We start from the raw sequence: 15,286 nt of genomic DNA on the forward strand, positions 1-15,286 counted from the left end.
AAAAGAAAGAAAAAATGAAATAAGTTAATTTAAAATGACTTAGCTATATGCTAATAGGCTTTTATTAGCATTTTAAGTAACCAGCTACTTTTATCTAATTAATTCCTCTATTTTTAATTCATCACATGGTTCGTAATACTTACACTTTCCCTAACTCAATAAACAAGATCACAGAGCATTAAGCTAATGCGATCACTGAGGATTCAGTTCCGTTTTCTAAAAAAAAAAAAAAGTATTATTAAACTACATTTCCCATGAGCGGCTCTATTAATTGGTCGTCATACTCCGCACGAAATCTCGCGCTATGTGCGACCTGACCCTGCCCTATGTCTCGCGCACTCGCAGCTTCTTCGCTCAGTATATAAAGCAGGACAACGACGGAAGGAGGACGGCTGGGGAGTCGCAGCCCGGGATTGTAAATAAGACCGCCTAAACTGTGTTTTATTTACAAAAGTGATGCCGGCTGTTTTAAAATATCTTTCCCAGTTGTTTTAAATCGTTTTTCGTAATTTTTGGCTCTATTCCTCGCCTATTTCCGTGTGGTTTTTACACTACGCGTATAATGGCGAGCTCGGCTAACTCGAACCCAGTGGTAAGGATCAATCTCTAAGGATTGTCAGCGGGGGAAAATGGGGGTAAAGTTATTGGAAAGCTGTCGACGAACTGGTTTTATGTATTACAGTAAAATGAGTCTGCTTTAACAAACACTTCACTGTTATATCTATTAAAGGGAATACTTAAGTTTCAGTCAATCGGCCATTATAATTAGTTTTCGAAACTAGGTAGTTCTTTCATTTGAAACCATCTCGGAGGAGGAATGGCTTACTTTAGAGAGGCAGTGTTTGAGTAAAAATAAGAACACGTGTAGAAACTGAGGTTTAGCGATGAAGATGTAATTCTAATTTAGTGGTTTATCGGCAGGTTGAAGCTTTCATTAGTTGGAAGGTTACTTTACGTGATCACAGTCTAATAGCGTGTATGGCTAAATTCATTTTTGGTAGACGCTTGAGCTGCCAGGTTGTCTAAAAATGCTTGTTTGTTCGTAGGAGGAAGAAATTGTCAATTTAAGCTTTTATTATTGGATAGCTTATGAAATACAGATGTACGCAAAGCACATTGTCATCATCCACGCCGAGAGAATTGAGCGTTTAATATATATAGTTTATATAAATATATATATATATTAAAGCCTCCTCAGTAGAAAGTCGTCAACTGCCTCATCATTGTCCACCATTCCACGACCAGAAGGCAGGGTAGCCGTCCCAAACCACTTCTTTAACCCATACCATATCAAATTTGTCCTTGCTACCTTCCAGCAGAGCCAAAAAATATTTAGCCAAAGCTGAGCACTGATAAGCTAAGACACCGAAAATGTCCTTCACATTCCGCCACACACTATTTAAAAGAAAAAGGCTGTCGAGCGCGCACTCTGCGGCTCCGTAAAATGGCTTCCTCGTCTCCCTTCTCTCTCGGTTCTGGCCCTCCTCCTTTTCGCTGCCTGGTTTTTATACAGCCATATTGGCTCTCTAATATAGACTGCCCGGGATGGGAAGGTGCTACTCGACGCTACGTCACCGGCTCTACATATAAACAGCAGACTGAGCTTTAAATAGTGAGGAGCAGACAGGCCGAGGGGGAGGGAAGGAGAGACCGAGGTCTGCGCTGCGGACATCGGGGCAGCGCAGTGCGGTGGCCCGCGCGTGTGTCGCTTTGTTTCAGCCTCGTATCACTCCGCTGAGACAGGACCGTTGGGCCCTGGCGGAGCTATAAACGTTATGTCTGCTTTTTCCAGCGCGCGCGCAGTTCAGACCCCGGGGACATGATGTTTACCTTAGTAGTAGTAACATAAAGAGCTAGTTTATATGGGTTAGCATAACAAGGCACGTAGCGCCGTGGAAACGCTGCAGCACGAACCCCACACATGATACTCAAGTGGGGGCAGTTTTAGAGTTTAGCTGCCCGCGTGCAACAACTATTACCGTGTCATACCAATGAAAGTCAGTGTGGCGAGGCGTAAATAAATGTGATAATTATAACACCATCAGCTGTATACTTGATGTTTTGTCGTTTTGGCAGCTGGGAAGCCCAAAGAGGAGGTGTGTTTGCTAAGTACACTGTTGAGGGCTAATTTTGACATAAAACCCAAGCTCATAATGATCAATACTGACTGTACCAGACATGTTGTTCATGCTTTACTGGGAAAAGCAAAAGTGTCTCTAATATAAACGCCATACTGTAAAAGTTTCTTTCCTCTTTTCTTCTTTTTTTTCTTCCTCACAGCCTAAATTATACAAGAATGTGATTGACGATGTGATCAATGAGGTGCGAGAGCTGTTCCTGGACGAGGGAGTAGATGAGCAAGTTCTTCTGGAGCTGAAAACGGTAACCGTCCCTGTCAGTGTTGCGCCTGCATATAGTAACTGCAGGGGAAATGCCGCCTCCTGCAGAGGTGTGCGCTCTTTGTAGTAAAGTGTACTGTAGCACGCTCCCCCAAACCAGAGCGCTTTGGAATAACTGCTGACCACTTCCTAGTTTGGAAGCTGTTGTAGTTGCTGTCTGGATGGACAGAAAACAGACTTCTGGAAACTTTCTGATTAACTCACAAAAATGTCATTCATGTCTTGTTCTTCTCCCCCCCCCCCGTTACCATGGTTTCCTGTGATGGATGGTGCTCTCACTGCAGCGAGTTTTCTGGTGCAATCACCACCTTATATTCCAGTGTGACTTTCAGTGTTGCTTTACTGTTATAACACCTGCGTATGCCTGTGAGAAGGTGGTGTCTGAATACCATTGAAATGACAACTCAAACAGTGTGTACACTGCATGATATGCTCAATTCAAGAGGAGGCTATGGCACATAAGCCTACTAGGCAATGTGATTGACACAAATAAGCAAAAAATTCAGTCTTAGCTTCATGGATTAAACCAGTTTATTTGACCTCACTTTGAGTTTGTGACCCATTAGTTAATATTGATGTCTGGCTCTCTTCCACAGTCTCTTTTACCTGGTTCCCCCCCTGAGCCTGGTTGTGTTGGAGCTTTCTTCCTGTTAAAAGGGAGATTTTCCTTCCCATTGTCACCAAACACTTGCTCATAGGGGGTCGTCTGTTAGGTTTTCTCTGTATTATTGTACCTTACAACATGAAGCACCTTGAAGATGACTGTTGTGACTATAAAAATAAAACTGAATTAATTTAAACGATCGGCACGTCTGGTCGGTGTGATGCGTTCACAGGTGTGTCGATAATGACAGAATCTGCGCTAAACATTTACCTGGATGGAGATTTTCATTTGAAAACATGTTAGCATGGATTTAAATGGCGTCTTTGGCAGCTTTCTAACACATGTCTTTGTGCTGCCTCCGTTTGTCTCTACAGCTATGGGAGAACAAGCTTTTGCAGTCCAAGGCAGTGGAGGGCTTCCACACTGACGAGCAGAAAGCCCTGCAGGCCGCACAGCAGCAGCAACAACAGGTTCAGCAGGTCCAACAAGTCCAGCAGGTGACCCAGCCAGCTCAGTCCCAGCAAGTCATCCTGCCGCCCCAGCAACAGCAAGGTTAGCCAGCAGTGGCACACAGTGGTAAAAACATTTCTGAACAAGTGCAAAAACCCGTGAACGCCTTTTTGGGCACTAAAAATGTCGCCTGCAGCTTTGAGTTATTTGCCGAACTGGCACAGGAAACAATGAATGCTTACTGATCGTGTGCATTCTTTGTACATTTTATGAAAAATATGAGGAATTGACCTGAAAATGTTTGTTTCCGCAGCTCCCCAGCAGCAAGTCATTGTTCAGGAATCTAAGCTTATACACATGGGTGGAACGGGGATGGTGAGTGGATCATAGCACCAAAAATAAATGAAACTGTTTTTCGGGGAGGCATATAACAAGTAGCAAATGTGTTTATTAACAGACATAGGTGATGCGATATCCATATGTGTGATGAACAGAACGAAGTGCTGCTCATTTTACGTTTTTAACAAATTCAGACATATTTTCTTTGAGTAGAAGTGAGAAGCAAGAGAGGGTCTCTGCAGGCTTCTTCCTTAGTCCAGAATGATTGATCAAGTGTCACACGGATGGGGCAACAGGACTTGGAAGAGATTAACGGACTATTTAATAGCCAGGACTGCAGTGGATATAAGCCAGCAGTAATGCATCCTCCCACATGCTACTGCTGTGTCTAATACGCACTGACAAACACACCTTTCCGTCATCGAGTGAAATATGCAGGAAATCTTTTCCACTTTTTTCAACAGCACATGTTTAACGCAGCATCTGTCCATATGAAGCTTTCATCTCTGCTGCTGCTTCTTTCTGTTTTCTGCAAGTGATTTTTGTATAATCCTCAAACGGTTCTTCAAAGCTTCACTTGCCAATTTTTAATCGTTTTCCAGTGGCTTTGTAGATGCAGCGAGAGGACAAACATGCTGCTTTTATCATGTCAGTCAATGCAATCTGAAGTTCAGTGCTTTAAATTGTAAAGAAGTTCAAAAACATTAAGTACTTAACATTGAAGTCTTTCATTCTTGAACCCTGAAATCCTCTGCTTCTGTATTATTTTGCATGCTTGTCACCGCGTGTGTTCTTCTTTCCTCCTCTAGAGTGCAGCAGCTACCGCAGCAACCCTGGCTTTGCCCACAGCGGTCACCCAATACCAACAGCTCCTCACCAGCCAAGGTAAAACATGTTTATTTGCATTAAATTGCAAAGAAATGCTGTTTTCTCTCTGAACTATCTTCATGTGTAAAACTATATTTACACAACGTGCACCCACACGCTTTGTTTTAACGTCTCAGGCCAGATCCTGCAGTTAGTCCGTGGTCCCAACGGGGCTCAGTACATCATCCAGCCCCAGCAGCAGATCCTCCTGCAGCAGCAGATGCAGCCTGGTGGCGTGCAGGCACCGGTAATACAGCAGGTAAGAACTGTCACGCAGAGGGGCAGGGCTGCATATGACAGGAGGAAATGTGTGTGAAAAACAAAGCCAAATGGAGAGAGGTGGGGGGAAAAAGTCGTGGTGTGTCTGATTTATCTGCGTAATCAGTTCAGTGTCCGTTTGTGACAAGTAGGTTAAATAAGGCTACATATCTGTGGGCCCTGTGGCTCTGACACAGTGGAAGAATCAATTCTTGGAAAAATAACCTCGAAATATGTAAGAAGTGCCATGAAAAACATGAAATGATTCTGGGAAATCGGGAGGATGCTGATTGCTCAGAGCTTACCACTTACCCCAAAAGAAATAGATCCATGACTCCATTACTTGTGACTTTTCCTAAATAAAAACACAGATTCAGATCAAAACTAGTGCCAAATTTCATTCATTCAGTTTAAATTGAGTCGGTTAAAATGTTGCAAAAGTGTTGTGCATATTCAGGTGGAGATCTTGTTTTAAAATAGAGTTTACATGTCGTGTTTGGGGTTTTTTTCCCTTCTCTAATATCTGTTTAGGTTCTGGCTCCTCTGCCAGGAGGCCTGTCCCAGCAAGCAGGAGTCATCATACAGCCGCAGCAGATTGTCTTAACCCCAGGAAACAAAGTCCAAGGCAATACACAGGTCAGAACTTCAGTTCCTCCTGCACTCATTCCATTTATATGGAAGTAGTTTATGCTCTAATAGTAGTGTTTCCTCCATTTCTGTTCTCTTTGTTGTTTAGAGAAATTAGAGTCTGTTTAATGTTTTAGAGGAGCGTCTGGGAAACCTTTGTTATTAATAATAACACCTGCACTGTGAAAGCATCGCGCATCAGTCAGTGTCACAGATCAGCCGATTACACTGACAAACAGCATTTCCACTCAGATGTAGTTTTGGTGTGAGTAACTATGGAAAGATTTGGTTAGCTGGCCAGTGTAACTGAGCTACACTGCAAAAATCTGCAACGTTAGCTTTTAAATCAACAGGCTAACATTAGCTCAGAGCAGAGGTCTTCCCTCCACGAGTTCAGTTCTTTAATAACTTTTTCTTTCAGCTGTTAGCCAGCATTAGCTTACTTGCTAACACAGACAAATATCTTGATACCCAACATGGCGACTAGCTGGCAGACCTTATCTTTGCTACAAAAATGCTCCTTGAAGTCGCATCATTTTTGCTGTCCTGTCCTGTTACCAGTCACCTTGTGGAGCATTGGACTGCCATTACCTCATAAGACTTTGTTGTTACACTTTCTCTTACCGTGCATTACTAAATCTCCATTTGCACTATTTGCCTATTTGCACTACTCTGCCTGGTTTACACTCAATGTCACTTACCCATTATATTGTATATTGTATAGCTTTCTTGTTATATGTAAAATTGTATTTATTTACTTTTTAATTATTTTACTTGCATTTTTAATCACTTTTATATTTAAATATATTTAAATGTTCATTTGCTATTTATCTAGGGATTGAGAGTAACGCAATTTCTATTCTCTGTATGTCCTGTACATGTGGCAGAATCGACAAATAAAGTTGACTTTGACTTTGACTTTATTTTGGCTTTGAGTTGGAGTCTGTTGTGTAAAGAGCTGGTTATTTTGTCCCACATGAAAGCAATGCTAACATCATATGGGCGTACATGTTTTTAAACTCTGAGTTTCTTTCTACCGTCAGGTGATGCAAGCAGCAGCTATGGCGCCACAGCCCAGCCAGGCAGCAACAGCTCAGGTCCAGCAGGTCCAGCAGGCCCCAGGAGCGACTGCACCACAAGCCTCAGCGCAGCCCCAGGCCCAACAGCAGCAACAGGCCCAGCCTCAGGCACAGCAGCCTCCCATGATGCTGCAGGTGGACGGAACCGGGGAGACGTCTTCAGAAGAGGACGAGGATGAGGAGGAGTACGACGAAGATGACGATGAGGAGAAAGACAAGGATGGAGCAGAAGATGGGCAGGTTGAAGAGGTGAGCAAGGGAGGAAATAAGAGTGTTCAAAAACTCGCACGTTAAAGTTGCAGTAGGCAAGAATTTTATGGTCATTTAATATGAAGTAAGAAAGCCGTAAACTTGTAGCACTGATGTTTCTGCCCCTCTTCAGAGCTTTTGTTTTCCAGAGTAGCTAGCAGTAGCTTTCCACAGGTAGCTGTCGTTAAACCCCGAAGAAGTAGCTCTGTCCCAGAATTCATAGCGCGGCCCAGCTCAGTTTCCAACAATGGCGGCAGCTAGTTAGTTTTAATATTACTCTTATTATTCTTTCTGGGTCACAAAATAAACGTTTAACATATTTTCAGGCGAGAATGTAGCTGTGTAAACCTCAAATATCTGCTCAGTTTATCAGGACACCGCATATTTTCAAAAGCGCTCCGACGTTTTCAGAGACGTCTGTTACCCACTAGCTCGATAGCTAGCCGGGGGCTAGGTCACTAGAGCCGTGAGAACACCGGACTCCAGGCAAATCGTTTTCAAACCCACCGCCGTCTTTCACTACTCAGGTTAAACATGATATATAAGTCACTTAGATAACTTAAAAATGTTATTGTTTGGCTTTTTTTTAGTATTTTATTTGTTCCTGAGTAAATCGGTTTGGCTGAGATTAAAGTTATAGTTTTTACACAGCTGAATAAACTCAAGCAGACAGCTGATTATCAGAAGTGTGAGATGCTCCAGAATATACTCCGGTGTCCTGTTATATTTTAGATAGCAAGGAGTTTATTAAACTTCACCGAAACAATCTGCAAATTTCATTAAAATTTAATAAACTATCATCTTGTCTTTATTGTTAGTTAGCACAGACCTTAAACACTTAAAGCTGTAAGCTAATGATAGTTATATAAGAGCAGATGCTGCTGGTGCAATAAGCTGTAGTTTTACATCCAATGGATGATGATCTGATTAGTCGACTAATCGCAAAAATAATCGGTGACTAGTCGACTATCAAAATAATCGTTTGTGGCAGCCCTACTACAAAGGTTACTCTGTAGTTTGTGTGGCTTTTCTGCAGAAGATTTTATAACACAGCAGGTTATATTTGGCACTGTTTGGTATCGGGCAAAAAGGAGAACGGGTTTAAAATCAAACTATTACTTGTTGCAATCTAGATTTGTGCTTTTACTGTTTAAATAAAGAAAATCCTGAATCTTAAACCACGTTTCTGAGCAGCAAACATTTGTGATGAATCTGATTGTTTTGGTTTCCTACTCAGGAGCCGCTGAACAGTGGAGACGACGTCAGCGACGAAGAGGACCAGGAGCTGTTTGAAACAGACAATGTAGTGGTGTGCCAGTACGACAAGGTAGGAACTGATATATTCTGAAAGGCTGCAGTGTGTTCAAACCTGCCTGTGTATAAATATGCGAGTGCCTCTTTGGTACTTTTATGACATGTCTTGATATAGATCCTCCTGCGCTGGGGCCCGTTGGCTTTTATGCATATCAGACTCGTTTAGTTTCACATCAGCATCCAGACAAAGACGTTAACGCTGAGATTTGCAGAAGCAGTGAAAACAAAGAGATTATAAAATAACAGCGCAGAGCAGTTTTACCGTGTTAATGTGATTGGTACTCAGCATCGCTGTCAGCCTTTGTTTGCCAGTATCATTCAGGGCGCTGGAAAGGCTGCTGTAGATTGAAGGACGGGGCTTAAACAGTTTTCACAGCAGCCTCCTCGTTTTTGGGGGAAAATGTCAGAAATCGTTAAAGAGGTATTTCACATTCCTTGTTGTGAGTCTTCACTGTTTGCCTTTGATTCCCATCACAAAGCATCGAGTTGTTACATTATTTGATGTTAATTCAGTGGAGAAAGGCTCCAGCAGCGGTTAATGCCACAGTGAGTTTGTCTGGCCTCGGCGCAGAGGCTAAAGACATCAGTCTGCGTCCACTGTAAGCTGAAACAATGTCCATCTGTCCTTGACGCCTACAACACTCATTTCCTTCTCTTTACTCTGCAGATTCACAGAAGTAAGAACAAATGGAAATTCCACCTGAAGGATGGGATCATGAATCTGAACGGGAGAGACTACGTCTTCTCCAAAGCCATCGGGGATGCCGAGTGGTGAAGCAGAAAAAGGAACGGGAGAAAGCAACAGGAGCAGGATCTCTGTAACTCCTATCCAGTTAACAGACAGTTTAGCATCCTTCCACATCCTGTGACTGGATTCATTCAGGAAACTGTTTCTGAGACTCAGAACTCTTGAGACAAACCCAAAGGACTGTGAGGTACTGTAAAACCCGGGTGTAGTCAGAAAACACTCGACTAGCCTTGCGGGATGAGAAACCAACAGAGGAAGGGAAAAGCCCCGTGAGCCGAGCACCGTTTCTCTTTATTTCTTCTTCCAGGCTTCTCTGCCTTTCCCCCCCAGAGAATTCACCTAACTTTGGAAAGAAAGCATTTCACCATCATACAGGTGTAGAGGACCAGGGTGACCTCGGCTTCCCTGCCACACAAGGTCAGAGGTCATTCGTTATAACCCCATAGATGAGAAACACCTTTGCAATCACTGTAGTCGGTTGACTGGATTGACTCGTGTCTACGTTCGTGTCCAAACTTAGTGCCACCAGTCGAGATCGCTGCCTTTAGAACGACCAGAATCACCTGTTTTTGGCTTCTTTTTTTAATATCCTAATTCTGTCTGAATTCACGTTTATGAAAAAGGTGCTCCAGAATGTTTTTATGTAGGCGACCTGTTCTTTAAACATTATGTTTTAAATGCGTTTAATGAAGGAGTTAAAAAAGAAGGTAAAATAACATCACCTTACAATAACTCATTTTTTTTATCTTCGTCGCAGCACTTAACCCCCCCTCCCCCAGCACCCCCCCACTGGCTTCTCTGGGGCTTCATTCCATCTTTAACGTTAAGAATAAAATAAAGATAAAAGCGTGAGACACTGAATTCATTTAAGGATTGTACAAAGGTGTCTCAGTTTGTCCTGTTGGTGAATCGCCTTTGCTTTTATTTTTAGTTCTCTGCAGCCGTCGGAAATTTTGCACTGTCGGTTTATCAGTGTGTTGTGAAGTCAGTCAGTCCACTTAATCAATAGCCGCAGAGACGTGTGTGTGTGTGTGTGTGTGTGTGTGTGTGTGTGTGTGTGTGTGTGTGTGTGTGTGTGTGGGACTGTACAGACACGTGGTGAGTGTGTGTCGTTGTCGCTGGTTTTCTGTGAAAAGGTTTCAGTTTATTTCTCTCACAGTCTGAAAATGTCACAGAGCAGTGAGGTTGGTGTCTGTCCTGTTTTTTCTATTTATTTCTGAAAGTTCATAAATTGTTTTTCTTTTTTTTAAGGTTGGAAAGCCGCACCAAACTGTGCTCTTATAATCTAACAAGTGTTCCTTTTTCTTTTCTTTTCTCCTTTCTTCTTATGTCAGCCTGATAAAAGCTGCACGGCGCTGTTTTCCAAACCATTTCGTCCACCGTATGTTCTCGTCTGCTTCCGTTTTATTCATGACTTTTAAACTGAGGATATTTTCTATCCAAGTGAGTTTAACTCGAGGGGGGGTTGTGTGTGTCTCTGCAGTTTGTTTTTAGTGCCCCTGTTGCAGCAGTTTGAAATAAAGTATATATGTGTTTTGACTGTTGTGTCGACGTGGTGCTTGGGTGGCTCCATAGTTGTTTTTTAGCTGCACAAAGAAAACCCTGATACAGCACCTGATGGAGAAAACAGAACATTTTTCACACGATTTAGTTGAATTATATGAAATTTTTACATGAAAGGCCAAAGGAAGACTTTCCACACATGGCCCCCAGTAGATTTATTTCCTTTCCTCTGTTCGTCATTTCCATATGTAGATGTCTTGCGTGCCTTTTTGAACTTTAGTTCAGTTTTTGGTGGGGGGGGGGGTCACAGATGCTAGACTGAGAAGGATGTCTTATTAAACTGTGCTCTATAACCATTTTGTCGTGTGTTCTGCTCTTCTGATGATTAATGAACTGTACTGTTGGTATTCGTGTAATTTTCCTAAATCAAGTTTGGAATCAAACTCAAGGTTGTGCTTTGAATACATAAAGTTGTCTTTTGCATAAAAAGAAAGAAAGAAAATTAAAATTTAATTTTTGCATTATTTTGTGGCCTAAATCAGTGTCACTCTCGCCCCCTCTGTTTCTTCCTACCTTCTTCTGTGATACCTGGTCAGCTTTTTGGTTCTGCGCTGATAAAAGCAAATTTATCGATTACTCGTGGGAGCATCTTGAACACTAAACTATTTAACTGTTATTTCAGTTACTTTTAACTATTTTTGCTCACATTTTTAATCCTGTTGAGACTCCGTTTTTAACTGCTACTATTAGATGTGGCTCGAGCGGTAGAGCAGGTAGTCTAATAATCAGAAGGTCAGCGGTTCCTCCAGTTTACCAGCTGGAGGGGTTCCTGGCCAAGATCATTAGGAAGTGTTTAAATATGTGTGTATAAAAGTTGCGCTTCACCAATTCAGTCTCCATTTCCGATTTGTGTCACACTTCTTCTAGGGGAGTAGTTGGTGAGTGCAGACCTGGTATCGTCTGGAGCAATCTGTTAGCGGCCGAGGCAATCAAAGGTTTTTGAGTCAGTACTGTGTACTCTTTAGTAAACGGTTTCATTTTGCACGTGAGATAGCATCAGTTTTCTGTGAGCGTCAACACACATTTTTCCCGGTGGTTGCCAGGGGGTCGTGAATCTCTAGCAAGATGGCAGTCAGTTTGATCGTGACCGCCTTCAGCCTCTAGCAGCTACTAGGATGCATCTTATCCTCACAAACGGTGGTTGGCAGGTGGTCATGGACTGGTCTTTAGTAGAACTGCAACTGCTACAGTGTTACACATTTGAAATGGTGGAAAATTAGCAGTCACATGACTGCAAGACCTTAACAAATACCAGTCCCCTTCCCATTTAGTGAGCCAACTGTTTCATGAGTTTATTACTTATGTGTTTCATTATTCTTTAATGAAACTTCTAATGGCGTTCATACTTTTTAAATGTTTTTGGTTGTTTTTTTCTCTGACATTTAAATTTTAAATCTGTTTCCAAGACACTCAAACCAGTAGTCCTGTCTGCTAGCTACCAATGACGACGGAGTTTTGTAGCATGGCTGAAGCTGGTACTGTAAATATATATGAGGTACATTGTTTTGTGTAGAGAGTGAGCCACATTTTACACATTAGGAATCAAGGCAGTTGAATCCATTGAAACTTTGAGTGACAAAGATGACAACAAGGACTAATTTCTTTTAAGCAGCGCCTCGGACAAACATCAGGAGCCAAACACTTTTGTTTCTTCTTTTCTTTCTGTGGTTTAAGTTGTTAAGTTGGCCCTCGATTTAACTCAAAGGAGCATGAAATGTCTTAAATCTATCTTGTCTTAAGCTGTAGCTAACTACAGTTATTTTTGTCTTTAGCAAACCGTTATCTTTTTGCTAACTTGCTAACCAGCTAAAGGCGCTCGGTGTCAAAGGCTTACTGTCTGACAGACAGCGGGGATTATCCTCCTTGCAGACATGGGTATCTGTAAACACCATTCATAAGTCTTTCTGTGACACTTCTCTGAAGTATGTAGTTGTGTTTATGTTAGGCGTCTTTGTGGATGAGTCACACAGTCACAAACAAATGGGCAGACATGGTTGTCTGCAAGGACCAACCATCCAAGTCTTCATCACTGTGGCCCACGTGCTCCGGGAACGTGCTGTAATACGGCTTTAACTCAGCACGATTCAGATTTCTTGATTGAAATATAATCCTTGCACATTCTGTCTTTGTCGCTGCGTAACAGCTCTGTAGGATCACTTTCATGCATTTGCTGCAACCTGCACGAGACCCCGAATCTGCATCACCCAATCTTCTTTTCCATTTTTCTATATCCCACCATCTGGATGACTGTCAGGGTTTGCACAGCATGGGCGTTTTCCCGGCTTTTCCTCTAATTCCTACCCAAACCGACACAATCCCAGCGTATTTCCTTTCAGGTAATTATGAGATAAAGGTGTGGTGCAGTCGGGGATCAAAGCTGAATCAGAAACTACATGGAGATTTTTGCACTTGATTGTAAATGGATTTGAGGGCAGACTGTCACTTCTACAATATATCACACTTCAGCGCTGAATAGACGTAGCGGAGGAGCAGTGTATCCCTGGCTGCTTCTGATGAAGTGGGCCCTTTTGCTACTCCTGGGCACTCAGACATAAGAATCTGAGCTGCTGGCGAATGAGGCTTATAATGAGACCCTGGAGATGTCTTGCTCAGACTCTACAGCTTTCTCTGCTTACCAGCTAACCTGTGGTGACTGCCAATCAGCTACGTAGCAAGTGGAGTAGCCGGGCCTGCTGGCTGTGGCATGTAGAGCTTACCAAAGTCTTAGAAAACAGCAAACTGTGACAAAACAGAAAAAACGGGACAAAAACCCTTCATCTGTTTTCAGCAGAGATTCTGTCTATCCGGACTTTGGCTGCAGCAGGACTTTTATAGTATCCTAGACTGTCTCACGTCAAGCTGTGAATGTTGTTCTAAACAGCTTGTCACTTTTCTTTTTTATTATAGGCCTGCTTCAAAAAGCCAATGCCATATAATTGCTATCTGTGCTGTTATGGGGTGATTTCCTCTGTGGAGTACTTACCGAGTTGATTCAGTCATTCTTATACGAATGGGTAAGTTATTTAAAACTAGGGAACAAAGGTGTATTAAAGTGAAACCTTATTGTGTTTGATACCTCTTTCAACACCTTTCAGAATTGGTCATTTTTAGTTTAGGTGGGGAGGCACTTTAGCTTTGTCCCCATATTTGAGCTGTTTTGGTTTCTTGCACTATAAAACCAAAGAAGCCCTCGACATTATATGAAGCAGTTAGTTTTAAGCATATTACCAATCTTACCCTAAAGTCATCAGTTTTAATACTTGTGTCTGACTCAAGTAAAAGTCATGTGATTTAAGTCCACGTGGGGCAGAAAGCCTGCGATGAATCATCTTCGGCTAAATCTGCAAGTACGGTGCTGCAAAGTCTGCAGTCTTAGTTCACCTCAGTACGCATGAATGCTCCAGCGCTTCTCTGCTTTTTGTTTTATTACTGGGGTTGTGCAGGTGGAATTGCATCACTGTTTCATGTATTTCTGGTTTAGGATCATCTTCACACGGCAACAGCTGTAATTTGAAACGTCGCCTGTCAGCAGGAACTTTCTCAATAAAAACAATTTCCAGTTTATTAGAAATAATTGATCCAAAGTAGACACATGTTCTAAATTGCCTTCCATACACACCTGCACAATAACTAAGGTTTACTATCAGTAGTATAGAGTAGCACTTGTCACATCATCCTGTGTATAAAGTATTAGAATGTATTTTGTTGAAGGCTTGGAGCCATTTTTCTTTCCTGGTTTAACTCAAGTGTCTGCAAAGGTTGTAGATCCTAAATATGAAACTCATTTCCTGATGAGTGAAACCACCTGCAGAACAACAGAAGAATGAATGTTTTCACTGACTAAAACCCTGCAGTTCGCTCTGGTCATCATTCAAGAGCTCTCCAGGAGACAGAGGAACTTGACTCTTTAAGAGGGCCATCCACGTTGACCGGGCCAACGAAAGGAATGACGCCAAAAATGCAAGAGATTTCTTTTTGTTTCCACAACCAAACACTGGATGCATACTCGTAGGCTTTGACCTCGTCAGTCCCTCTGTTCACGACTCCTTTTCCCACTCTATTTGAGTTTGGCAACCTAATCCGGTGTTATCGAGGTGCATCGTCGGGGACGGGCCTGCTTATTTGAGGAACGGCTTGGAGATGAGTTTATTTGTAATACTGGGAGAGGAATGATGAGGCAGGCCTGAGACCCAGCTAGAAGAAGAATATCAAAATAAATCCATTTCACAGTCTCATTCAGTTTGCTTGGCTCGGCCTATTACTTGGGCCATGACCGTACCTGCAAGTCTGTAAAATTCCATGTAATCATTCGGGAAAATGCTGGATTCTGCAGGTATATGCCACTACCACCAGTCGCTTTGTGTGCACCCAGACACCTACGCAAATGTGCATAGACTTTGATTTTTATCAGTCTTGTCGTGCACACACTCGTGAACAGTGAGTTAACACTAGCTGGCAGCGGAGACGTCCTCTCATGAAGGCAGCCAGGCCCATCGTGCTCCAGCTCCAGAGTGCTTTGCATCTGAAGGGTCCAGACTGGCTCGCTGTTAATACGTGATTGGAAGAGATGGACCTGAAGCCGTGGAAAACGTTCAACTGAAAATGATGTCCCGTCCGTTCGGAAATTCACCGCCAAGCGAGGTCTGGAACGCAGTCAGCGGATGCCACTCTTAATTTTCCCGACTTTGAAAGTAGAGACCATTCCAGTTTGTGAGGTTTAGAGTGATACAAAGTTGGGAATGTTGCACTATATTTTCCATGCTGACACAAATTGCAGCAATCTGATCGA

At 42.6% G+C, this 15,286-nt stretch overlaps 2 protein-coding genes across 2 annotated transcripts in view; both read left to right on the plus strand.

Moving 5' to 3' along the window:
* The first annotated feature begins 367 nt into the window (after positions 1-367).
* On the plus strand, positions 368-10,793 carry gtf2a1 (general transcription factor IIA, 1). The gene is made up of 10 exons (XM_082506241.1): positions 368-592; positions 2,281-2,382; positions 3,378-3,555; positions 3,767-3,828; positions 4,602-4,677; positions 4,797-4,918; positions 5,449-5,553; positions 6,588-6,872; positions 8,110-8,199; positions 8,854-10,793. Exons 1-10 carry the CDS (start codon positions 563-565, stop codon positions 8,959-8,961), a joined length of 1,158 nt encoding a protein of 385 aa, XP_082362367.1. The 5' UTR covers positions 368-562; the 3' UTR covers positions 8,962-10,793.
* cep128 (centrosomal protein 128) overlaps positions 9,263-15,286 on the plus strand; it is a 79,002-nt gene continuing 72,978 nt past the window's right edge. The window contains exon 1 of the mRNA XM_082506234.1: positions 9,263-9,351. The gene's annotated coding sequence lies outside the window, so the exon portion shown is untranslated. The remainder of the gene's footprint in view (positions 9,352-15,286) is intronic.

Source organism: Aulonocara stuartgranti (genome assembly GCF_965226115.1).
Source record: "Aulonocara stuartgranti genome assembly, chromosome: 15".
In the NCBI taxonomy this organism is placed as follows: domain Eukaryota; kingdom Metazoa; phylum Chordata; class Actinopteri; order Cichliformes; family Cichlidae; genus Aulonocara; species Aulonocara stuartgranti.